The sequence below is a fragment of the Phaethon aethereus genome, assembly GCF_964289735.1.
Source record: "Phaethon aethereus genome assembly, chromosome: 3".
Lineage (NCBI taxonomy): Eukaryota > Metazoa > Chordata > Aves > Phaethontiformes > Phaethontidae > Phaethon > Phaethon aethereus.
In genome coordinates, this window is record NC_138576.1 from 36,309,376 (window position 1) to 36,335,160 (window position 25,785).

The 25,785-nt window shown below is 40.7% G+C and overlaps 2 protein-coding genes across 2 annotated transcripts; both read right to left on the minus strand.

Moving 5' to 3' along the window:
• Window positions 1–225: 225 nt before the first annotated feature.
• On the minus strand, window positions 226–5,216 carry COX7A2 (cytochrome c oxidase subunit 7A2; the record flags this gene model as incomplete). Its single annotated transcript, XM_081998666.1, has 4 exons — window positions 226–1,812; window positions 2,212–2,296; window positions 3,783–3,872; window positions 5,199–5,216. The coding sequence occupies 4 exons, from the start codon at window positions 5,214–5,216 to the stop codon at window positions 1,754–1,756; spliced, it is 252 nt and encodes an 83-aa protein (XP_081854792.1). The 3' UTR covers window positions 226–1,753.
• Window positions 5,217–13,839: 8,623 nt separating this feature from the next.
• TMEM30A (transmembrane protein 30A) lies at window positions 13,840–25,418 on the minus strand (the record flags this gene model as incomplete). The annotated part of the gene is made up of 7 exons (XM_081997697.1): window positions 13,840–14,033; window positions 14,970–15,176; window positions 16,932–17,075; window positions 17,538–17,625; window positions 18,699–18,806; window positions 19,441–19,557; window positions 25,149–25,418. 7 exons carry the CDS (start codon window positions 25,416–25,418, stop codon window positions 13,840–13,842), a joined length of 1,128 nt encoding a protein of 375 aa, XP_081853823.1.
• Window positions 25,419–25,785: the final 367 nt, after the last annotated feature.

Genomic DNA, 25,785 nt, shown 5'->3' on the forward strand with positions numbered 1-25,785 from the left:
AGCCATGCCTACAGCTTTTGCCTCGTTTCCTATTAGAGGTCTTAACATACAGCACTGAAAAGTATCTACTTTCCCCTTTAAGTTTGTAAAATTCATGGTTGTCTAGGTAGAAGTAGTCAAGTGCAATTGTGGCTTCCTTTAGCGCCATGTTACAGGAATGCTAACAGCCATACTTTAAACACATGTACTCCTGTATCCCACAAACTGAAAGATACTCCTCAAAGAACAGTGAAACCCTGTGACAGGTTGCACAGAGGTTGTACAATCTCTGTCCTTGGAGGTACGCCCCAGTCAACTTGCCAAGGTCCTGGGCAACCCCATGTAGCTCTGAAGCAGACCTGCCCTGAGCAGATTGGACCAGCTGACCTTCAGAGGTCTCTCCCAACATGAATTATGCTACCATTGTTTGAAGTCTAATCCACTTAACCTGGTGTGCACTTATGAACTAGATCTGCTCCTCCCCTACAGCCACAGGGCAGTTGCTATTCTCAAGCCACAGAAAAGCATTGCAGACAGAAGGCAGCCTCCCTAAGCATTTAGCCCATCCTCAAACTTACAGAGCACTCTGGAGAAATTCTTCCCAAAGGGCATTAGAAACTGACAAAAATTATTGAAGCTTTTATAAGCACTGCCTTCAGTATCTTCAGTTTTTCTGGCTTAATAGCAACCTGTTCAGCCTGTATCAAATCAGCAGTCAACTGCCAGAATATCTGTGTAATTAACAGTCACTGAAAACCTTTTCAATCAGTAGATATTTTAGTACAGTTAGTATTAACACTTACTGTGACCCTCCACTTTACTATTTGCTCTACAGAATACCCTCAAATTCACTAATGAACTTTTTTTTCATATTTTATCCTAAAGAGCTGATTGCTTTACTTACCCCAATAACTAAGAGCAAGCTGGCTTTGGTCCCCTGAAACATGAGGCAATGTTGGAAGATTAACAAGTCTTAAATCATACTTACATGGGCAGCAGTTGATTTCATGGGCAGCAAGATAAATACACAATCACTTACTAATCATATTTGCATGCTTAGAAATCTTTATTCTTTTCAGGAAATATGATGTTCCATTAAGCTGTAGCAGAGGAAGGCCACCAAAAAAAAAAAAAAAAAAAAATTGTTAGATGAAGGTGCTGAGTTCCCCTGAAACTACTTCTAAGCCCTGAAGCTGCAGAGGACAGTGTTATCACCTCTACATAGTATAAACTGTCACCTTTGGATGGTGACCAGAAATCAGATTCCTCTGTTTCTAGATATGTTACAGTCAGCTTCCAGCAGCTGACAGGAAAGATACAGCACAATCAAGTCCTCAATATTGATTTCCACACAGGTTTGTTTATTCCTAATAATATTATAAGATTAATTTGCTCCACTAAAGCAAGAGGAGGAAATTGCTGTAACAAAGACAAGGTATCACTTTCTCATCAGGATTCAGGGCATTTAACTCACCTGCAAAGTACTAACATAAATCATATACAAAGAAAGGAGGCTCACAATTCAAAGATCTGCATATTGATCAACTCAATGTACATTTACTGGCAGGTAAAAGCACTCTAATATAGAACATGTGACATAGTCCAGACCACCACAACACAACATAAAACTTGCTTTATTGATTGCAGTTAACACGATACAATTAAATTAAGATTCCAAGCATTAAGCCAGCTCTTGTACTTATTAGAAGCTGCCATCATAGTCACATGGAATTGGACGAAGAGATGCTAGTCACTGAGGCATCCTGAACTGGAATCATTTCTGCTTCTTGGGCATTGAAGCAACAAGCAGCTCATAAACAACATAGGCTGTTCCTGAATTAAGAGATAGAAAAGATATTTTCAGAATGGTAAACAGAAATTTCTTTCAAGTCATCTTTCCTTTACCAGTTTGTTCCAGAAAAAATATTGACAATAAGCAGCTGCAATTCAGACACAACACATTTCCATAGCCATGTCACAATGATTTTTTTTTTTTTTTGGTAATTCGTATTTTACAGGGGAAAAAAAAAATCCTTAAATAGCTCTCCATAGACTGCACAAAAATAGAGAAACTGAAAGAAAAAAAGGGGAGGGGCATGTTTGTGGAACTTATACAGACGATCATAAAGTACTGGCTACTCATTCTTAAAGCAACTGAACTGGAAATCCATTATATTATATTAGCATGTTGGACACTGTACCAAAGCATAAATATTTTAGTATCAGCCTTACCAAAAACGGAAAGACCCATGGTGACTCTATACAACAGAGAATCCATTACACCACCTTTAAGATGCACTGGGATGCCATTATCCTCCTAATGGAAACAAGTGACAAAAAGAAACTATTTAAATACAGTTCTTGCAATACAGTGTTAATGTAACTAGCATTACCCAGAACAAGAATTACCTCCCCAAATTACCTTCCCAACTCCCAAAAGACAATGAATCTTATTTTGATTCCTCCTTGCCTTTAAAGCTTTCCCTCTGGTATCAGGTGATCACTTGACTCAGGAAGTATAGTAAATGATGTGCACATTCATTTCCAAAGCAGTGACTGACAGATGCTTAAAACACTTCTGACACCAGTTGCCAGCCCCCTCAGGTGCACAGGCTATTATTACCATCCCTAGAAACTTCCCATCTGTCTCCAGCATAACCACGCCCTGCTATAGGGAGCGGCAAGGGGACAAGCCTCTACTGTCACCTGGTGTCATGCAGGAAGTTGATTTGCTCCACCTTAAGTAAAACTCCTAGACACCAGGTCCACATGATCTTTACCCTTGTCAGCGAGTTCACACTGCTCTGGAATTCAAGCCTGCCTGCAGTGCTGGTGACCCACAACCCAGGCCAGCATAACTTGCTGTCCCACAAGAAAGGCACAAGAAAGGAACGGGAGGAGGAAGAGATACACCTAGAGATCTCTGCCAGCAGAAACAACCTCCAATCTCATCCACTGACAATATCCCACTTTCCCCCTGGCTCGCAATAAACGCTGTGCTCCTTAAGCAGTGTCCCAAGAAGACTGTCTTTCTCTTTCAGGGAAAAGGAAAGCAACAAGACACAAAAACTATTAAACTGAGGCTCCTAACACGTACTTTTTCCCTTTCACATTGGTGAAGCAGAGTCTACTATATCCTCAGAATGAAGCTACTGCTCCAGGTTATGGCTCACAGTATGCTCTTGAGTATCCACTGCTTTGGCATTTGAAGAACCACTAGTTCTCTCTCTAGGGGGTCCTCCTTAAGGAAGGGATTAATTCGGAAATTACTTTTAAAGATGCAATAGTTTTCTAGGAGTGAATCCAATCCCTTAAGACTCTACTGTTTTTGTAACTGAGAAGTACAATAATACTACATCCTCATTAAGAATTAGGGGTCTCATCTATAAACTATGGATATAGCTGTAAGATTGGAGGTTTAACTTTTCACCGTACTTCTGTCCTCTCACTTGCTTTTTCTCCATTTGTTGTTAGAACATACTCCCCCAGTTCAGTCCATTTTGGAGTACCTTGTCTGTATCTTTGTACAGTGCCTACTACTCATAAGAAACTCAGGTACAAATCATTTCACAGGGTAAAAAAACGCTAAAGAGTCAGCAAGTCAAGCACACATGTACAAATAATCTCTGTAGAAAATAACTGCTGATTTCAAACACTGTAGTCATGCAACTGATTTCAAGAGGTCATCCCAGATGTAAAGAGGACTTTCACCAGTTCTTTAGAAACGAAATGTATGCAGTTATGATCTACTAAAACCTTGTCATTCTACTAACATTATTCTACTATCAGTGCTCATTCAATACCTGAAAAAGCTTTTGCTTCTCAGGAACTCTATTTTCAAACTGCCTGCGTGAAGCAGTGCTTATGGTCCTCTGAGAAATTTGGCGAAGACCCTGAAATAAAAGATAAAACATTGTTTTAAAAACAGTGAGATTTTGCACCTATATCCACACTGGAGTAGAAATATTTTCTTTTAAAAGTAAAATGGAAGTAAAAGGGACAGAAGGGAAGTCTTAAAATGAAAAAAACTTTCACCAAAACCCACTTTTTAATTCAGTCAATCTTTCAACACACTACATAAAAGAATGATTAACATGTTACCTAAAAAGAGAAAATTCAAGACAATTACTTTCATTAAGATACAACAGATTTATGGATCTGCAGAATAACCTTCATAATCAGCATCCTTTTGGGCAAAACCTCGACCTCCGCCTCTCAGATCTCGGTTTCAGGCACACGTTTTCTGTGTCTGACTCTAGTGATAGGGGCAATAATGTTTAAGACAAACATGTTCATGCAGACAAGGATCTTCTCTGAGCTGCAACACACCTGCTAGCCAGAAGCACAGGAGCTAAACTTCAGAGCTGAAGCACAGCTGTTAGCACAGATCAGGCCACCAAAAACAATAGTCCATAATTCTTCCCATGTCTCAAAGTAGCGTGTCAAATCTTAAAGTTAAGAATGAACCATACCTCTAAACTGCCAATAGTGTCCTTCAAGCAACACTGATAGAAACACAGAATCACTAAGGTTGGAAAGGACCTTCAAGATCATCAAGACCAACTGTCAACCCAACACCACCATGCCCACTAAACCATGTCCTGAAGTGCCACATCCACACATGTTTTGAACGCCTCCAGTGATGGTGACTCCACCACCTCCCTGGGCAGCCTGTTCCTATGCTTGGCCACTCTTTCAGTAAAGAAATTTTTCCTAATATCCAGTCTAAGCCTCCCCGGGCGCAGCCTGAGGCCATTTCCTCTCGTCCTATTGCTTGTTACTTGATCCTTACTGAACTACCACCATGAAAAATACAGCCACGGGGCAAACATCCCGATGACGCTGGTTGCAAGTCACGGAGCAACACCCCTCCTCCCCTCACCCACCCCAAACAAACACACTATAAAATTAATCTCCGTAAGACACGGACTGCGCGTACCCTAGACCCACCGATTGCACTCCCACCCCTCCAGGTGCCTACAGCTCCACCCACGGTGGAGCGAGTGGGCCGGGACCTGAAAGGCAACACTCCCTCCATCCCCGGCAGCTCCCGCCGCAGCATCCGGCGTTAGCGCGGGGGGCGGCACCAGGAGGACGAGTCCCGCAGCCCGGGCGGGCGCCGACAGCCCCTGAGGGAGCCCACACACAGCCCCGCCCCGGCCCGCGGCGGGCTGACACAGTGGTAGCGCCCAGCCCGGCCCGCGGTCCAGCGGCCTTACCAGCAGGTTCCGCCACATCGTGACTCTTGGTCCCATCACCTTCCGCCTCTAACAAGGGCAGCGGAAGCGGAAGCATCTCCCCCGCCCCCACCGATGGTACCACAGAGGCAGCCGCGCGGCGCGCCCACGAGCGCCGCCGCAAAGCCTACAGCGCCGCCCCGCGTCAGTCCGCCCGGTGGGGGGAGGCGGAGATGGCGGGTGAGGGGTGGCTGCCGCGCAGGAGCCCTGTGGAGGAGCGGGTCGGTGCGTGAGCGCGCCCCGGCTGTTTGCCGCAGGTCTAAGGCAGGCTATTCCCCTCCTCACGCTCCCCCGAAAGTCCTTCAGTGAAACAGCGACGGCGGGCGGCGCCGAAGGGTCCCCCGAGAGGGGGGAGGCAGCAGGAGGGGGCAGCCCAGGCCCAGACCCCGCGCCCCGTGCTAGGCTCAAGTGTTGGCCGATGTTTGGTCCAAAAGGGTATTTGTCCGGTTTCAGGGCCTGGGAACCAAAAAGTGAGCCCCGCAACACCGAGAGTGGGATAGGGAAGGTGAGGTAAGGACTGCAGCAAGCAGAAGTACAGGGCAGTAACCGGAGGCAGCTAGGCCTGGGTTCAAACTAGGAGCTATTTCTCCACACTGTACAGCGTAAACCGAGGACATTGTTGCCGCAGGATGCTGTGGCTGCCAGCTGCCTCCCTTCCTTCAAAAGGGCACTTTGGCACATCCATGAAAGAAACATCCCTCAGATTTTAAAATCGCCTCTCCTTAAAAAGTTTCAGATGTGCAGAGGGCTGGGAGTACCACCATGGGCTGCTTCTGTTCATACGGACTCCCTCGACATCCCCTTTTGGCCATCACTGGAGGCAAGATACCGCGGTAGGCAGAGCCTGGGTCTTACACCTCTTGGGAGAGACATGGCATTCCCTTGTTGAGCCACTATACACAGAAAAAAAACATGGAATTGCCCACTACCTCAAACTCCATTAGCAGCAGGGATACCAAGTACTCTGCATGCAAAAAAAAAGAAAACCCAACTTCAGTTTCATGTTTCACAATATATAATTACAGATAGCGAAGTAATGCCAGATTTGTATGAAATGCAAGCCTATTTGATTCTAAAGAATCTATTTGCCCTTCAAGAAAGTGCTCTGAGAAGCCTGCGTTTTTTCTGCATTGCAGATCTAGCCCCATAATTGCATCTTCTTACACTGAAATACAGTGCTGCCAGGAACACTATTTCCTGGCTTTGCTGCAGTTGCAGTGCACTCAGGTTTTGGCATTACACTGCTTTTGCACTGGTGCCAAAACCCGTGATGAATTATGTGTCTCAAACACAGCAAATTAGTGCTCAATTTAGTATGGAAATAACAAGGATCATATCTCAAAGCACTGCACTTCTCAATTTGATAAGCTGCCCCAGAAAGACAATAAAACCCACAATGATGAAGAAGTATTTATAGGTATAGTCTTAGCTGAGTTGAACATTAAAAATACCATTTAGAAAGCATAGTCACAGAGAAACGTGTTGTAACAAAGGAGGAAATTGCATGCATTATTTAACAAATAGTTTTCAAACACTCAAGCAGGGCTATATAGAATAACGCTTAGAATACTTTACTACTACTGCAAGATAGATTTCCATTCATTCCTCTTGCAATCTTTCATCTTGTGAGTGTATATAATGTTTGTATTCTGATGTTTATATACTCAGTTGTATAGATACTGGTAAAAGGATCGTAATCCCCAGAGAAATTATCATTGACTTAATTTCTGCTGTGTGGACCATTTCCTGATAGGTCTGAATCTCAGCTTCAGTGCTATTGTCTGTCAAAATACACTCTACAACAGAAAGGCCATACTTAAAACTTGGCATGTGGGTTACGTACCAATCAAAGCTACAAGATGACTTCTCAGAGTAAGCACAGCTGGCGTCTCCAGTGTTGACTAATTTACGAAGAAATGAAAACTAGAGGGAAAGAGAAATGGCAACTCCACCTCAGGGTGAGGATATTTCACTAGAAGCAAACTCAGATGGCTTTTTCCTAACCGGATAGAGTAACTTTTGCATGATTATATTGAAGACTAAGAAAATTGTTAATCAAAACTCATTTTTAAACAGTTTTGTTAAATCCAGGATGAAAACAGGGCGGTTAATCTGTATGTTAATAAGCATTCATCACAAAAAAAAAAAAAAGTTTTACCTCTTAAACCAATAAAAGAAGGGTAAGTAAACCCTGCTGAAGAGTTCACACAAACAGTAACTTAGTTCAACCTAACTGTGGAAGTGGAAGCCCCTGATGCAGCAGGACAGCTGGAAATGACAATTTTTTTAAACCTCCTCCTGCATCTTGCCTGCCCACTGGCTTAATTGTTTTCTTGCAAACAAAATAATCGACTAAGCCAGTTAAAAGCTACATTGTGTATGAAGAGAGAAAACACACTGTATTCTGTCTCAATATAACCCTTTTCCAAGTTACTTTGTGTAATGCACTAAAATTGCATTAAAAGAACTTGTTGACAGAAGGAACAAAGATTTGTTCTGCAGTTTACCAGCATCTATTGTGAAGCATACAGTAACTTCAACCATGTAACTCCAGACCTCAGTAGGCGAGCCTGGAGACAATCAAATTTTCATTTCTTCCAAGAATGTCACAGTCCAATCTTTCCCATATTCATAACAGAATTAATGAGGTCATGAATGACATCCCTGGCCCTCTAACACTAGTTAAAGCATCTCACTATTTTCTTTTGCAAAATTTGGGCACAATCCTTAGGAACAAATTCAATTAAACTTGTACATCACTCTGGTATTCAGCTTGCTTGAATTGTTTATGTCATCTTTATCTGAAATCAGGGTCTGGTGAGAAAGAACTTCCACCTACTTTCTTTCAGGTTTGTTTGTTTGTGTTTTTTTTTAAACTTCTTGAGCTTCATTAATTATTGACTTATGCTTTTATTTGTCTTTACTTCATTCCCAACAGGAAATGAAAAAGGTAATTTTCCAACTTCAGACTTTCCAGCAGCAGTTGGTATAACTCAAATGATGGACAGTATTACTTTCTTTTCGAACACAGGCTGAGCATGTTTGGAATGGGAGGCTTACAGGAAGGTAGTTTCTTATTTGAGACTTGGGACATATAAGGACGTACTAATTCTTATCAGGCCATTTCATAATGGACTTTAGTCTTGATTGAAACTGTCAAGTAAGATTAGACTTCATATTTAGGCACAGAAGACAATACAGTGATCAGAACAGATCTGTGAGCTAGAACACAGGTTAATTTTACATTAAAATACTTCTGCTGATCTGAGGAAAATTTAATACTACTACGATAAAAAAAAAGAACTTTTTGCAGCTGAGCTTTCTACCTCAGAATCCATTCTCACACTCCTAGAAGCAGCCTCTTCCTTAAACTGGCCATCTTGCAAAGAAGAGAGCAGGAATAAAATTGGCTTAGATTGTCACATTTTATCTCCTACTTTGAAAGTGAGAATTTTTGACAGCTGTTAAATATAGACAAGTATTTGATCTGTGGAACATTTTGGGGTGTTGGGTTTTTTTGTGTGTGTGTTTAGGCTTTGTTTGTTGTGTTGGGTTTTTTTTAAACTCACTGACTAGGTCAATACAAAAACCCTCATAGGACTGGCTTGACTTTAAGATTGATATTGCAGACCTTCCTGAAAGTCTTTGCGTTGTTGCCCTCTTCATTTCTAACTCACCAAAGCTAGTTAGTTCAGTTACAGGGAACAACCCCAGGTAACACAAATATCACACTCATAAAAAACAAACGTATGTAGTAGCAAGGGTAGATCACAAATTTTCAGGCAAGATCAGAAACTGTATTCTTGTCACGGGAACTCTGAAGATCAGAATGATTTGCAGTGCTTCCAGATTACTCTGTGATTATTGTTTATTGTCTTCAGCAGTTGCATTCCAATCAGTATATTTTTTTTTAAAGTAATTGTAGATACATTCTGCTTTAGACTCAAGTTACATTTTTGCATGAGACACTCACTGCAACTCAGTGTTGGACATCTATCTGTCTATAGACACTGTAATCCTTATTTTCCCACTGCGAGTAGCGCATCTGAGAGAAAGGTGCAGTCACTAATGCCTCCTGTGAATCCAATCCAAATGCCAGCCAAATCCATTCCTTGCTCTGTTTGATGGATTCAGACTTGTATGCTTGCAGGTGTTACTTAACCCTAGACTGTCATGGCCTTTCCTCCCATGGAGATTTCTATAAAAGAAGACAAAGCTTGCATTCTTCAAGGTTTAACATTCATAATTGAAGCAAAACCATGCTGCTGAGAACCTAATTTGAGTACCAGTGTGACCTTGGGAGACAATGGCTGTGAAGGATCCTTCACCTTCCAGTTATAAGCTGGTAACTCTTCCCTCTGACTCAGCAAAGCACAATCGACAGCTCCCCAAATAGCCTGATGCAGTTAAAAAAATACCTGAGCTGACAATCTGTTTTGTTACAGGGATGTAGATTTTGTTTCTTCCCACAACTCTCGAGCGGAGGACTGCAAGACGGGGAGTGGAGGAGCAAAGTCCCTCCCACTGTAAGAGAAGATCAGGTTCAAGACTACCTGAGGAACCTGATGAGATGCATCCCAGAGTCCTGAGGGAATTGGCTGATGTGGCTGCTAAGACACTCACCATGATATTTGAAAAGTCCTGGTGGTCAGGTGAAGGCCCTGAAGACTGGAAAAAGGGAAACATCACACCCGTCTTTAAAAAAGGTAGCAAGGAGGCTCCTGGGAACTACCAACCTGTCAGCCTCACCTCTGTGCCTGGGAAGATCATGGAACAGATCCTCCTAGAAGCTATGCTAAGGCACAAGGAGGACAGGGAGGTGATTTGAGACAGCCAGCATGGCTCCACCAAGAGCAAGTCTTGCCTGACCAACCTACTGGCCTTCTATGATGGAGTGACATCAGTGGGCAAGGGAAGAGCTATGGATGTCATCTATCTGGACTTCTGTAAGGCCTTTGAGACAGTCCCCCACAACATCCTTCTCTCTAAATTAGAGAGATATGGATTTGATGGGTGGAGTGTTGGGTGGATGAGGAATTGGTTGGATGGTTCCAGAGGATAGTGGTCAATGGTTCAATGTCCAGATGGAGATCAGTGATGAATGGTGTCCCTCAGGGGTCTGTACTGCAATGAGTACTGTTTAATATCTTCATCAATGACATAGTGGGGTTGAGTGCACCCTCAGCAAATTTGCAGATGCCACCAAGCTGAGTGGTGTGGTTGACACACCTGAGGGACAGGATGCCATCCAGAGGGACCTGGACAAGCTTAAGGAATGGGCCCAGGTGAACCTCATGAAGTTCAACAAGGCCAAGTGCAGGGTCCTACACCTGAGTCAGGGCAACCCCTGGTATCAATACAGGATCCCACCTGCAGTACTGTGTCTAGCTCTGGAGCCTGAGGGCCCAGAAAAGACATGGACCTGTTGGAGCAGGAGGCCACAGAAATGATCAGAGGGATGGAACACCTCTCCTGTGAGGACAGGCTGAGAGAGTTGGGGTTGTTCAGCCTGGAGAAGGCTCCGGGGAGACCTTATTGCAGCCTTGCAGTACTTCAAGGGGGCTTAGAAGAAAGATGGGGACAAACTTTTTAGCACGGCCTGTTGCAATAGGACAAGAGGTAATGGTTTTAAACTAAAAGAGGGTAGATTTAAACTAGATAGAAGAAATTTTTCACAATGAGGGTGGTGAAACACTGGCACAGGTTGCCCAGAGAAGTGGTAGATGCCCCATCCCTGGAAACATTCCAGTTCAGGTTCGACGGGGCTCTGAGCAACCTGATCAAATTGAAGATGTCCCTGCTCATTGCAGAGGGGTCAGACTAGAAGACATTAAAAGGTCCCTTTCAACCCAAAGATTCTATGATTCTACGAAGTTGGTCTCACACAAGAGAATTTGTTTTCAGAGAGCTCTTGCGTAAGCCAGGGACATATCCTAGTTTCCCAAATTACTGTCTTCAGGAAAGACTCATTCATAAGCAGACCCTCGTAACAGCAGCAGCCTCCAGAAAGCTTATAATCTCTCACACTTTGGGCACTCCCTCAGCTGGCTACCACTTGGAAAGCACCTAACTTGGGCTCAGAGAGCAGAGGCATTGCTCTTCTTTCTGAACCCTAGTAGGTAATACCTCTGAAGGATGCCATTGAAGAACCAGGTCACAGGTGGTCCAATCCAAATTCCACACACAACACTGAACACGAGGACAGTGACACTGCCCTGAGAATTGTCAGACAGGGACACCAGGCTTTCATCTTTGAACATGTGACATACAGGCAACTTGTAAGAGATACCACATCCAAGTATCTCCATAGTTATCAACACAGCATCAAGACAGACAAGCATGAGTGAAGGCAGAGTTCACAAATTTGGCCTAATATTTTAAGCTCTTATCAGCATTTTAAGCTCCTCAGGCACACTGTCCCTCAGGCATATTGCCTGACAAGTATTTACTGCTACAGGCTCTCCAAGAAAAAAAAATTAATTTTAACAAAAATGGACAGCCATTCTAATCCCAGTGCACTTCATTAAGAAGACCAAAGAAGCACTGACAGCTATAGTCAGCAGAAAAAAAGGTAAAACATGAAAAAGTATTTTAAGGTAAAGGCAGAAAAATACTTTTTTTTAGATTTTGAACACAGCCCAAAAAGCAGCATTTCCTACGTGGAAAAACAGGGATTATGAATGAAGCAGAATATATTTGCATTTCAAGTGACAAACATGAAGTTCAAAAATCAAAATATTTTAATAACCAGTAATTGGGAGACATCCTCTTACTTGCTTACTATATTTTGGACTAGCAGCTACTCTAGAGATGACAGGTAGTTTAATATGTTATTGTGAGTTTTCTTCCTTGCAACACACAAAGGGACATACCATTATTCTATAAATCCAGCAACATAGATACTACACTGTAAATAAAATCTTACAAGTCTTTTGACTATTTAAAAGCCCTGTGCTGCCACACTGTACTATGCAAACAAATTTTATGGAGTTACAGAAAGCTAGCACGCTGGAAATGTTGCCTCATTCCATAGTTTATACTGACTTGCACACTTAAACTGCTAGTTTAAAAAGATTACACAAGTAATCCAGTAAAAAGTCATGTGTTTATGTGATAATTTAATAGCGTTGTTTAAAGCTGGATATAGATTAAGCTGTTGGACCATGAATAAACAACTTTTTGTAACAAATACGCAATCCCAGAAATAGAACTCACCTAAACTATGTTCACACTTAATGAGAATACATTTATTTTCATCTCAATGAAAAGTTGTATGTTCAAGAACAAAATAAAATATCTTATTAAATGGTTTGCAGAATTTATTAGGTCTTTTTTAATATACTCCATACTTTATCAAGCTAGTTGCATATAAAGTGATCTCCACCATATACATTACAATTTTTGTGCATCATCTAAAAAAAAAAAAAAAAAATCACCAAAAAGTAGTATTTTACAGGTTACAGTTAACTTTTAATTAACCTAAAAGTGAACCCTTCTATAATTTGAGACACTAACCTGCACATTGCTTCTAACTGCAATATTTAAATTCAGTTTCACAGCAAGCTCAACCTGCATTTCAGTGAAAACATTACTGCAATCTCAACTTTTGAATTTCTATCGTTTCCTGTCTTAACATAGCAAAAAATTAATGTGGTGTTCACTCCAAATAAGGAAAAAGAATATGACAACTCCTTTACAACAAAGCCTGCTCAGAATACAAATGCTTCAATAAAATTAGCAAACTCCTCCAGCAAGATGAATACACCCAAATTTGTGAATGGAAAAAACATTTTAGGTTCTTCTAGATTACTGCTTGAAGCTGCTCATAAAAAACAAAACCAGCAAGCACAATAGGTAAACTAGTATTGGATAATACTTAAAGCAAAGAAAATTAGAAAAAAGCAGATTCTACTTGCAACAAACATTTAAAGATTGTTCTAAATTGGGAAAAGGGATTCACGCAGATAATTAACAAATAGGTTTTTCTGATATCTTCACAGGATGCTAGTTTACTGGCCAGGCACATATATTGTAAATATACAAAGAATCCAGAGTGCTGAAATTTACACAGCACTTAAAGGATTTAACATAACAGAGGTGGGCAGGACACAGAAAAAATATTTAACAACTTATATAAATATATTAAAATCTCAGCAAGAAATGTACTAGCCCATGCACACAAGACAGTAAATTGAAAAAAACACATAAGACTTGACTTTTCCTTTCAACAGCACTGACACCTGAATTCCAGAAAGTTAACAATTTACAGTATCTTTTAACAGTCTTTCTCCACGCAATCTGTATGTACTGAATCATACCGACATTACACAGCACATGAACAAGCAGCAGATGCATCAAGGGAACAGGAGCTATATGCATCATGTGGCCTGCCCAGTTAAGAGGCAAATATCAGAAAAATTGTTTGACATAGGCAGAGATACAATCAATATAAGCTAATTGTATACCCGTCATTTAATCCACAGTATGGAATAGGGAAGCTTTAGCTAAAAATTAGGTACCCAGTCTCAAAAGTGACAGAAGCAGAGATTCATCTTTCAAAAACTGGGTCCATTCTGGACTGGCCTTGATGCACATGCAGTACATTTGTTTTCAGAATGTAAGATTAATTGGGAATGTCTGCACTAGTATTTCGATTTCCGTATTTGTGATGGATGATCAGCAATACAACTCCTAAGAAGAAACATATGGACCCAACAGTGATGTAAGCAATTCCCAGAAAGGGATTTTTGCCTCCCATCCACGAGATGGTGCTTAGGATCATTCTTTTTCGTCCATCAAAACTGTGTACAGGATAATCTGAAAAACATTTAGGAAAACAAGAAGCACATTTCCAAATGTAGCCTCAGGTGGTCAGGCACATGAAAATTTAGGGTCATTTCACTCAGGTTCCAAATACAAACTGCTGCCTTTGAATACTGGAAGTGCAAATATGAAACATTTAGCTGTTCTTTTAGGCTAAGACTAATCTGGGCACTGTCAGCTACTCCAAGAAAAATGGCACGTTAGGAGATGTTAAACCCTTTTTAAAGAAAGAGTAAATGCACAATTTTGTGGGTTTTTGAAAGCAGCTGAATAAATGAGGGATGAGCAGATGAATAAAGTGAGGGAAATTAAATTTTAATTCTTGAATATATCTTAGTATAAAATTTTTCTTTATATTCATTCAGTTTTATATGCATTCCCCACAGTTTTGCAGCAAATTAAAATACTGCAGTAGCTATTTAAAAAAAAAGTGCTTTTGAACTTTTAAGAATTTGGTAACTATGGCAACGCTCCTCCTCTAGTCTCCTACACTTCCACCTAGTCTTCAGTTTGTCCAAAATAGAATGACAGACCTCGACCTGATCCACACCTCTGGCACTTTTCTGACCTCCAAAGGCAGTCATCCCTTGATTACATATTGTCATTACACCTTGAAGTTAAAGTTCTCAAATTTGTAGGCTACTGACTACCTCTGTTCTTACCTTTTTCCTATGCTTTTCTTTTATAGCACCCAAGCAATCTGGTTTCCCTCTCACTGTGAAGCTACTAATTCTACAAAAACTTGCACAGAAGTAAAAGATGGTAATATTCTACCCAATTCGCACTACCAGTTCTCAACCACAGCTCAATACCATCTTTTTTTAGACATGGTAAGAAAGGCAGGCTAGTTCAATTTGAACTTGTACAATTCTATGCACAAGTAATCCAGCTAAGGCCCTTAGCCTCTTTCAAAGGTTTTTCAAAGGATACTGTATGCAATTTCCAAAGAATATTTTCCAGCCTGTAAGGTAGGCTGTAAGTTATTCTTCCTTTCTATGAGACGATACAGCTTGCGAAACGTTGGCAGAGCAGCAGTACGCATCCACACAATGAAGTCTTCATTGATAAAGCCGTTGTTGTCAGGCTCCATGTCCAGCTCATACACTGGCTTGGGCCAGTTTACAGGTTTTGTTGTGCCTAGGATTAAACAAAAACAGTAACAATAAAGTATTTCAAATACATGACTAAGTAGCACAGTGGCTCATTGTAATATTAGAATGAATTTTGAATACATTCTAATATTACAAAAAAACATACTAACTTCTAAACAGTAGGAACAGACAGGTTGGCTCACTACTATTGCAGGACACTGGGCTGTTTAAGAACTTTTTATTTTGCAGCTTATATAGTAATGCATATCCATTTATTCTCTATTCTCATGACAGCACTGTCCATTTGTTTAAACAAATTTGCCTCCCATATATTTATACAGCTAGGAAGCCTTGTCTCAAAACATTACTTGGTGAGATAGTTCTCCATTATGATGATAGTTCCTCTGCTTATTTGTTAAGAGTTTCACTACCACTTCCTGGACCACAAGCAAATAAAATTATGTACAATATTTTAGATGATGCCGTACTAATGCTTTTGCTAATTTTATTGGAAATACAATTCTACACTGTGTTAGGGTAAGGTATCTGCTTTTCCAAGGGTAGCATTACGTTGGTAACATGTAATTTGGCTATGACTAAGCAAGAAACCCACATCAGGTTAAACCTGAAATTATTACATACCTTGCATAAACACACACACACACCTTAGAGCCCTGAGGAAGATTATTTTCAGACATTGGTAGCCAAAGAAAACTTTGGTTTAACAAACTGTATTTAGCCTAACAAATGAGAGACATCAGTCACTTCTAATCACAAAAAAGAATGTTTTTTAGAACACTCTGCACAATCTAGCAGCAGAAACACTGAAGTGAAAACTCCATAGGGAGAGTTTGATTAAACAACTGCAATATTTCTTCTAAAGTTAAATCCAAGCATTATAGCAGTTGTATTGGTTTTGGCTGGGATGGAGTTAAATTTCTTCATAGTAGCTTGTGTCCTGCTATGTTTTGGATTTGTGATGAAAACAGTGTTGATAACACACTGATATTTTATTTATTGCTCAGCAGTGCTTATGCAGCATCAACGCCTTTTCTGCTCCTCAGACTGCCCCAACTCAGCAAGAAGGCTAGGGCTGCACAGGAGGTTAGGAGGGGACAGAGCTGGGACAGCTGACCAAAGGGATATTCCATACCATATGACATCATGCTCGGCTATAAAAACTGGGCGGGTAGAGGTAGGCAGGGGCTGCCATTGCTTGGGGACTTGGTTGGTGATGAGCAATCATCTTCTCCTGCATCATTTTTTTTTCTTGGCTTTTGTTTTCCTCTCTCTTTGTTGGTTTTTTTGTGGTTTTTTTCTTACAACGTTTTTCTTTAATTATTAAGCTGTCTTTATCTCAACCCACAAGTTTTCTCACTTTTACCCTTCCAATTCTGCCCCTCCCATCCCACTGGGCAAGGGTACTGTTAGTGAACAGCTGCATGGTACTTAGTTGCCAGCTGAGGCTAAACGACAACAGCAATGCACAATTAGGCTTTTTTCAGTATTCAAGGTGGGGAAAAAAATTACCAAAAATTAAAAAAAAAACAAATAACCAAACAATTATTACTGTAAAGGTAAAAACCAAAACACTTTCATGTGAAATATGCAGCTTTCATTATTTAAAGACAACCTTTCTAGATAGCAGAGTAGTCCTCAGCTTGGATTTCTTCAGAGAAACACAATATTATTAATTAGGACTTTCAGTAAAATGTTGTCAGTGAGGTAAAACTCACTGGAATTAAAAGGTGTTTGAAGTGGTTTGTTTTCTTAGGATTTCACATCTTTTTTTTTTTTTTACCTTGGAAAAGCGCAGTTAAGTTATTTCCATCTCCTGTAGGATTCCTGAACTTTACATTTTTATCTGTCCACCACGCAATACCTTTTTTAATCAAAGTAATACGAGTCTTTGTGTCATTATCAATGCGATATAATTCCAACGTATCTAAAGAGAAAATCAAATTAGAAAACCAGCTGAAGAAACTTTCATTAGACAGATGATCCTTATAGGCAGTGAAACAATTACCTCTAGGAGCAACAAAACAAAAAAACTGTATGAGACATTTATTACCTCTCTGCCACAATCACAAGCTGGTCTGTAACAATCAATGTATATTAAATAGCACGATATTATCCATATATGATATCTATGTTTCTACTCCACAGCAGTAACAGCTTCTCACAACAGGTATTTCCATTCTTTGTATGCTATCAGATTAAATTAATTCTCATAGCAATTTTGAAAAAAGCAACAGCAGTATATTTATTTTATTCTGAACGATGAAAACTTTTCCATTCAAAACAAGAAAGGCCATGATGCCTTTACTCAGAATAATTTGCAACACAACACAAAACATACACTAGATCACAAAAACATCTAAGTGATAACTTAGAAGTGTTACCATACCATTAAACATACTGTTGGCAATAGCTCCGCAAGGAGCAATGGGTTTGTCCTCATTTGTGCGGTAAGGCTCACATTCCTTACTTGGATTCTGACAGTTAGAAAGAAAAAGGCAGGTGAGTCTGTGCTAGTTTATCCAAACTAACCTGTTTTTCACTACAGTGAAACTACAGTTTTCACTACAGTACCTCAATGTGCACATCTTAAATGTACCACAAATAATCCTTTCACAAGTCAGGTTATTTACAAACACTTCAGCATTCAACACTAGTTAGCATGATTGATTTTTCTTTTACAAGCAGGAATAAAATCTAAATAAAATATAAATAAAGTCAGAATCCCATTATGGTCATACTAAAAATAAGGCTCCTCTTGGAAGCTATTAGAACTTTTATCTTTTAATAGAAAAACATTTCCAACATTAAATACTCAAGTATTCTTTTATTAAAGGGTTTTTTTTTCCAAGTATGCATCAGTGTTATACAAAGTAAGACTATAAGAAACTAAGCGTAACGTAAAACACAAAAGGTTGCAAGGACTCCAGCAGCATGCCAAAAATGCAAGCCGAAAAAGTCCCTCCAAAAACCCTGTGTCAGTCATCAGATGTAGCCTCCTGAAACTCTGAAAGTTTACAGGTAAAAAGGGAGAATCGTTCTTGCTGGAGCAAGAATCCAACTGTACTTTCACTCCTCATAAAAATTAGGAAAAGGAGACATCTGGCCCTAAACATTAGACAGTGTAATGAACAGAATACACAGTAATGATATTTTCCGATATCACTGATGTTCCATATTGAACCAGAGTCTACACAAATGGATGCATTTAGCTGCGATATCCAAACCAAGTGCTAGGTAACAAAGTATTACTTTATACTGAAATAAAAAACTTCAGACAGAATGGATACAGCTACTACTGACTGAAGATCAAGAAGATAGTTTAAAACTATTCGAGTACTGCCTTGCTGTCTGCTTAATGAACTGACTGACATGAAATTTTACAGTATTTTTTGTTATTTTTTGTAAACAAAATATGAATTCCTTATGGTTGCCTTTTGTTATGCAAAAATTCTAGTACCTCATTATTATTAAACTAAATACTCTATGTGGCGATTTATGCAATAGTCAGAAGTTAGTTGCTTATTAATATCGAAGCGTGAATACCTACAAGTAGTGAACTGTTATCTCCATTTAGCTGGCTGTCATCTCGAGATTTCACATAACGACGATGGTTTTGATAGAAGTTGGAAAGTCCGTAATACATGAATACATTGCTCTATAAGAAGCAAGATGGGGCAAGAGGGGTTTTCATTCACACAAAGCTTAAATTTTAACCTCTTAAACTCTGTGTTTACTTTACAGCAACATTCATAAAGCAGAAGCTTCAATCCTTTCTTCATGTGAGTACATAAGAGTACTATCCTAACATAAGCTAGAATCCTGAAGTCAAACAGTATAAACATGCCATTAGCTATCAGAATTATATTCACCAGCACTTATCCCAACACCTGTCTTGTCCGATGTTAAGCACGGCAGCCTCATTACTTGCATCCAGTTTGTCAGAAAGCACTTATCTGGTATTTTCAATTCTTGTTGAACTGAGGTTTTTGTCAATCGTGCAGGAATAGCTGGTCTACTCGCCAGCTATATGACACAAACAGTAAATCTAAATGTGTAAAAAACAAGCATTCCATTTAATGTTGTACATTTCCAGATAGAGGCATTAAAAATAATTTCATCCCTGTTACTGAAAAAGCACACAAAAATCAGATCCAAGTTCATAGGAAAACTAGGAATAATCCTTCAAAATAGGAAAAAAAAAAAAGACTTAAGTGATACAGCTTTCTTATTGATTATACAATAAACCATATAAACTGTTCTAATTTCACTTTGCATAGAGGGTAGCATACCTCAAATGAATGTTCCAATGTGAAATTGATGACGCAAGTACAAGGTGGTCTGCTGTCCCAGGACACATTTAAACATTTGTTGCAGGGACTAGAAGGCTCTGTTCCTGTATAGTCAATCTATAACAGGAAAAAAGTCATTAATTTACAATGGGAGAGTAAAGAAAATTGATTAATAAGCCAGAGAGTTGACGTGGCATTTATTTTGCAATCTTATTACACCTCAACTCCAAAAGCCCGTTGAAGCCTATTTGATAATCTCAAGAGGTCCCTTCCAACCTAAATGATGTTGTGATTCTGTCTACGTGCTGGATTTCAGCCTCAAACAAATTTAACACCAAGGTGGGCCATTATTGCTGGGGGAAAACAAAACAAAAAAAAACAGAACAAAAAACACATACCAAAACACAAACAGCAGATACTCCAGACAACATGATGTTTCCAAACACACACACACACTATGACAAGCAGATCTGAGCTTTTACTTGATTTCCAGAGATGCTAAATTCTTAGAAGTGTAGATATTTAATAAAAAAGGTGTGCATTAGAAAATTTGCTTTGCTGACCATTTTAAGCTACCTAATTAGTCAGAAGATTAAAAAAAAAAATAATCACTTAATGCCCCAGAACTGTCCTAAAATAGGGAAGATGAAGACACTAACACTGTTCTGCCAGGAATGGTAAAATACCAGTAGATGCACAAGAAAGATGATCAGTGTTTATTTGGCTTATACAATATAATCTGTCTTTTAATAGCATAGTTGAAAAAAAAAAAACAGTATTTGAAATCTGTACATACAGGCTACCTGGACAGTATGCATAACATATCTTTAGCAGCCATGAGCTCACCCTACGCCCCAAGCCAACTGAAGTCGCTTGACCACATTAGCTCTCCTTCATGTATAGGTCCACTATGTGAATGGCAGGAAATAATTAAGTTGAGCTCAGCGGGCTAGCTCCAAGTGTAGGATGAGAAAGCTTCCATCTGCCTATAAACTATGTAGTCCTTACACTTACTATGAACTTCCTATTTAGAATTTAAACTCAGATTGGTGCAACATATACCAAGTTATGGCAAAAAACTGTTAAACAGCAGTATCATTTGAACTACAATGCCTGTACTGTTTTATGAAAGACTGCTGCAAATGGTTTGCCCTGATTTATGCTTGTAGTGAAATGCATTATCAAGAATTAGAATGATTTACGATCTATCCCAATATCCATATTAAGGTTAGCTAAAACAAACATGCAGTTTCAAGGTTCAGGGAACAACTGAAGCCTGTTTTCCTCTGGATCTTCTTCAAGGTCTCCTGTAATTTCTTTGATATTTATCAAGCTGCAGCCCTTCCCTCAGCACTTTTATTAGTATCTGCTCTGCTGCCAGATTTCTGACAGAGGAGACCTACACCCTAACAAGCCTAGCTGAAACTAGTCAGAAGCTATTAGCTGGCAGAGAGAGAATCACATAATTTTTGCTTCCTTTGCTGAACAAGAGATCAACTTTATGCTGATCTAGAAATAGCACTATTGCAGCCATACTGTTTAGCTACAGCAGACAGACAGACCACCACTGCTCTCAACAAATAATGCATCTCATTTGTTGAAGGTTAACTTGGTGGGTTTTTTTTTTTCCTGTTAAAGCAACCTTAAACCAGCATTTCCGTTAGAAAGAACTTGAACCTCCGTATCCTGAGCTAGTTCTTCAGTGTGTGGAGAAGTTTTAGATGAACAACAAAACTCAAATACTCTAAGGTTGCAAAAGATCTAAAAAATTCACTTTTAAAAATATAATTGACTAAATTCCATGGAGCATGAAATTGATGTATACTGAAACAGAACTGGTTTTGACCACTGCTATCAGCTTCAATGCTATCCAAGAGCTTTCCTGTACAGTAACTGCAAACACAAGTGTTTTTTTCTGCATCCACCTTTACAGGTTACATTCAAGAGACAGCTCAACTAAAGGGATAGAGGTATCTGTCTTAATCTCTTGACAACGTAAGAAAACCAGGACTTTGAGAACTGAAGGATTGACTTGGGGTCCATGGCAGGAACCTGCCTGACCCAGTATTCTGTCCCCAGGGATCAGCCAGCAGCTGAACATGACAAACCCACAGAGTGAGCCCTTCCCAACAACCCCTGATCTAAGGACATTGTGTATATCCAAGTGATCCAGCACCAACAGCTCTTCAGGCTGCTGCTATCTTTCTCAGTCAATTTACAGTTTTGCAGTACAGAACCAACGTAACTATTGCATATACATGTTCTCCAAACCATTTATGATTTTGTAGACTTCATATGTTGTTGCATATTTATCCTATTCCGCTTGGCCACTTGTATAAAAGCCATCCCCTGACTCTGGTTCGCTTTTGCTATCCATCTCTGTAGGTTTTATTAAGTTTTGTACCATTTTTGAGACGGGGCTACTGGAACTGCACACACTACTGAAATTGTATGCAACAGTAATCTCAATTCTTCCTTCCTAGTGATGCCTTAAAGTCTATTTGGCTTTTTAACTATGATTATGCATTTCACAGCAGCACAGCACACAGTTCTATTTCCTACACAATTAATGTTTTGGATATTCCTCAATTTTTATCACATTTTAATATGCTCTGTCAATGCTTCTTATCCATTGTAAAAAAGTTAAAATAATCAGGAAATAAAGAACTCTTTCACCCGTTAATAACAGTGCAAAAAGACACATTTACACAGCCGGTTGTCGTTTTCCACCCAAATGAACTATTTTCATGATAGACCCAAGATAAATGGCTATTTATACCCTTTGAAACAGTGAGAAAATGCTAGAGAACAACCAACACAAAAACCCTATAATTCTAGTACACTTCAGCTGCTGGAAAGCTTCCACATTCAAATTCAAGAGAATTTATAAAGGAAATCAATGAAAAAGCTACATTTTGCTGCTCAGTCCTTGCACCTGTATGAGAACAGCACAGTTCACAGGGATACTAATGGTTGCAATATCTAGTTCCAGGGAAGGGTGATTTGAACTGTACATAAATATGTATTTCAGGGGCATAAATTATACATCCTATTCAGCTCCAATACACTAAGTTTACAGACAACTATAATACATATATATGCGCACACACACTTAACAAGTATGCTATTGTCTAGGAGGTGGGTGTAAGTAACTACCACTGCTTCCTCCACCGATAACATTTTTAGAAGAGCTTAGTCACTGCACCTAGCTTCTAGATGTCTTGTCTCCCAGAGGTAAATTTACAGCTATTTGTCAATAACATTTGGAGGTTACTAACAAAAGCCAGCATACTAAGCAGGGACATATCTCAGCTAAGCATATAGGTGATAGCAGTGTCTTAAACTGCATCCCTCACTGGTGTTTAGAGCCTAAACGTTGGTCTGTAAAATGCTTCATCTACGTTTTGTTGCTGCAACTGTAGTCTTTTTTGATTTAAACTTCTTTAAAAAAAGAAAGTCAGCTGCCTTTAGAATGATAATCTCACTCACAGCATTTCTGCATTATAACACTTGATAAAACACGCATGAGGGTCTCAGAACAGAACCCATTCTTACCTGCATACCCCGACTCCCTGATCATACTCACAAAAGTCAAGAACTCTATCCCTCCTGTCCTCATGAAAGCCTAATGATCTCACTTGGGAGAGCTTCGCGTGAAGTGGATGATACAAGAGTGAATCCACACAGTAAAACAAACAAACAAATGGAACCCCTTCCATTCTTGACTATCTTGAAATTATAAAGGGTGGAAGGCCAGCATCTGCCAACTGGTTTCCAAATATGAATGGCTACCACTGCTTTATACATGCAATCTGATTGCATAGCGGAGCATCAGTCATGCTCCCAGCTCACCTATGGATTTTTGTACTGCATGTCAGGTGGGAATACCTAGTTTTTGGCTCCTACTGGAATTTATCAGGAGTACATGACTGAGCAGGTAAGCAACAACAGCATATAAAAACTCTGTATATGCATACGGCGGCAATACAGGCACAAGAAGTCGCTTACATTTTTGGACTCATTAAACTCTGATGCATTTCCTGTCCCGATAGATCAAAGCGCAGATCCAGTCATAATAAAAAACAGAAGGAGATATATTTATCCAATTATAGTTACCTTACAATCATTACGATTATCTAAGACCTTGTATTGCTTTACTATAGAAATGGCTATTTTAAATGCAATTGTCAAAAAAAAAAAATCAGAGTTAGCAAGGATATACTTTTTTTACTTCTCTCCATTGAGTGTCCTGTTGAAAACATGTGATTGTATTTACCTTAAAAATTACTATAACATGAGAATTTAAAAGTCTACATGCTCCTGACAACTTGGCAATATTCTCTAAAGCACCTGTGTCAATTTTCAGATGTTCTGCATACCCTCAAACCATGACAGAAGCAATTGCTTTTCAAAAATATGCTTACATCCAATATTTGGACACTGTAAAATACACTTCAGCTTTGTTTTTTTCACTTTTGCTTTTCTCCTTGACTGGAATTTTAGTTCTTAAAATAAAATGAAAGTGAACCTTAAACTGGTTTTGTTATAAAGTTGTTTGTATTTTAACATAAATCTGAAAATATAATACCATTCATTGCTTTGGAATTTCTTTAGTTAATTTGGCTTCATTGCCACATTGCTACCACTAGCCAAGCCACTGTCTTGAACACTACTTATTTGAAAGTGACAGCTTACTCTGATAACTAGGATGATTTGATACACAAAAATTCAACTTCTCCAATATAGCAATCCAACAAAAAACTATGTATATTTTTTCCTACTATCAATCTTGGCTGTATTAGCTCACTAGAACTAATCATAGCTGTCAAGTTGCTTTTCAAGGTTGCCCCTAAGGCCTGTGGGTTGTATCCTTACAACACAAAGTGACTCTGTTATCAAATGGACCTAACTGTGATATATGTTTTAGTTTTCAGTTAATGCTCAGTAACTTTTCACAGCAGTGGTGTGGTTGATTATCAGATGTAAATGTACAAATGGTATTTTGTAAGTGTAATTAGAAAAAGCCACACTCTTCGATTTTTGTTTCTAAGTTTTCTCTGGATGCCCTGGCCTCCCATAGAGCATCTAAAACGTTAAATGATTAGTGCACATAAGAACGACAGCAATACATTCACCACTGAGTTTTGTTCCAAAACTACAATTAATTTGGAACATTTTTTAAAGATATATAAACCATTGCCACAAGCTGTCCCAAGTAAATACGATGCACATACTTTCTGTACTACCGAGAACATAACTTGCATTGGGCTGTGTTGATTAAACACTGGCATTAACTTCCCTGGAAGTTCACTCAGGAGCCCTGGCAAGGCTGACAGGAGGGCTGCAATCTACCCGGAGGACACGCTGTAAGCTCAACGTCTGCTCAGGGTAACTGATGGAGGGTTTGTTAAACTGAACCGGGACAGCCAGGGCGAGGTGTCCGCTCATCGCGGAACCCACCTAAGACACCTCTACGTCCCACCGAGTACCGGCTGGGAGAGGCGGCGGAGGATGTCGCAAGGAGGAGCAGGCCGCCTACGGCTAGCCGATCCCTAACACCGCTCGCCCAGCCCGGCCCAGCCTGGCCGGGCTCGGCCCCGCCAGGCACCTCCCGGGCGTCCGCCGGGGGGCTTGCAGACCACCGCCCCGCCCGGGCACACGGCCAAACCCAGGCACCCACCGGCCGCCGCTGTCGTCCCCCCGCGCACCTCGTACTCGCGGATGTTGTTGGAGGTGACGAAGATGCCGATGCCGATGGGGATGAAGATGAGGCCGATGATGAAGAATGCCGGCAGCACCGTGCCCGCCGTCAGGATGGGCTGCCAGGCCGGCAGCCGCTGCTGCTTGAAGGCCGTGTTATCGGGCTTACGGGTCTTCACGGCCCCGCCGCCGCCGCCCACCGCCCCGCCGCTCGGCACCCCGACGCCGCCCGAGGGGTGCCCGTCCGCCTCCTCCTTCGCGCTGTAGTTCACCGCCATGGCGCCGCCCCGACCCGCCGCCCAGCACCGCGCGCTGCCACCGGCGCCGCCGGCGACACCAACAACCCCGCGTCACCGGCCCCCCGCCCGGCACGTGACCGGAGGCCACCGCGCCTGCGCGTTCGGCCGCGGCAGAAGGGAGACGGCTTGCGCGCGGCTGACGACGCGTCCCCCGGCCACGCCCCACCTTTCCCGGTGGCGAGAGGATGGCCGCGTCGACCCTGCGCATGGAGAAAATCGTAGCGGAGCCGAACTGCGCCTGCGCGGCTGTCGCCTTTCCGCCGACCCGAGGCGGGGGGGAATGGGGTCAGAAGGCGCATGCGCAGTGGTGCTGGGCGCGCTACCGGGCGGAAGGTGAGCGGAGGTG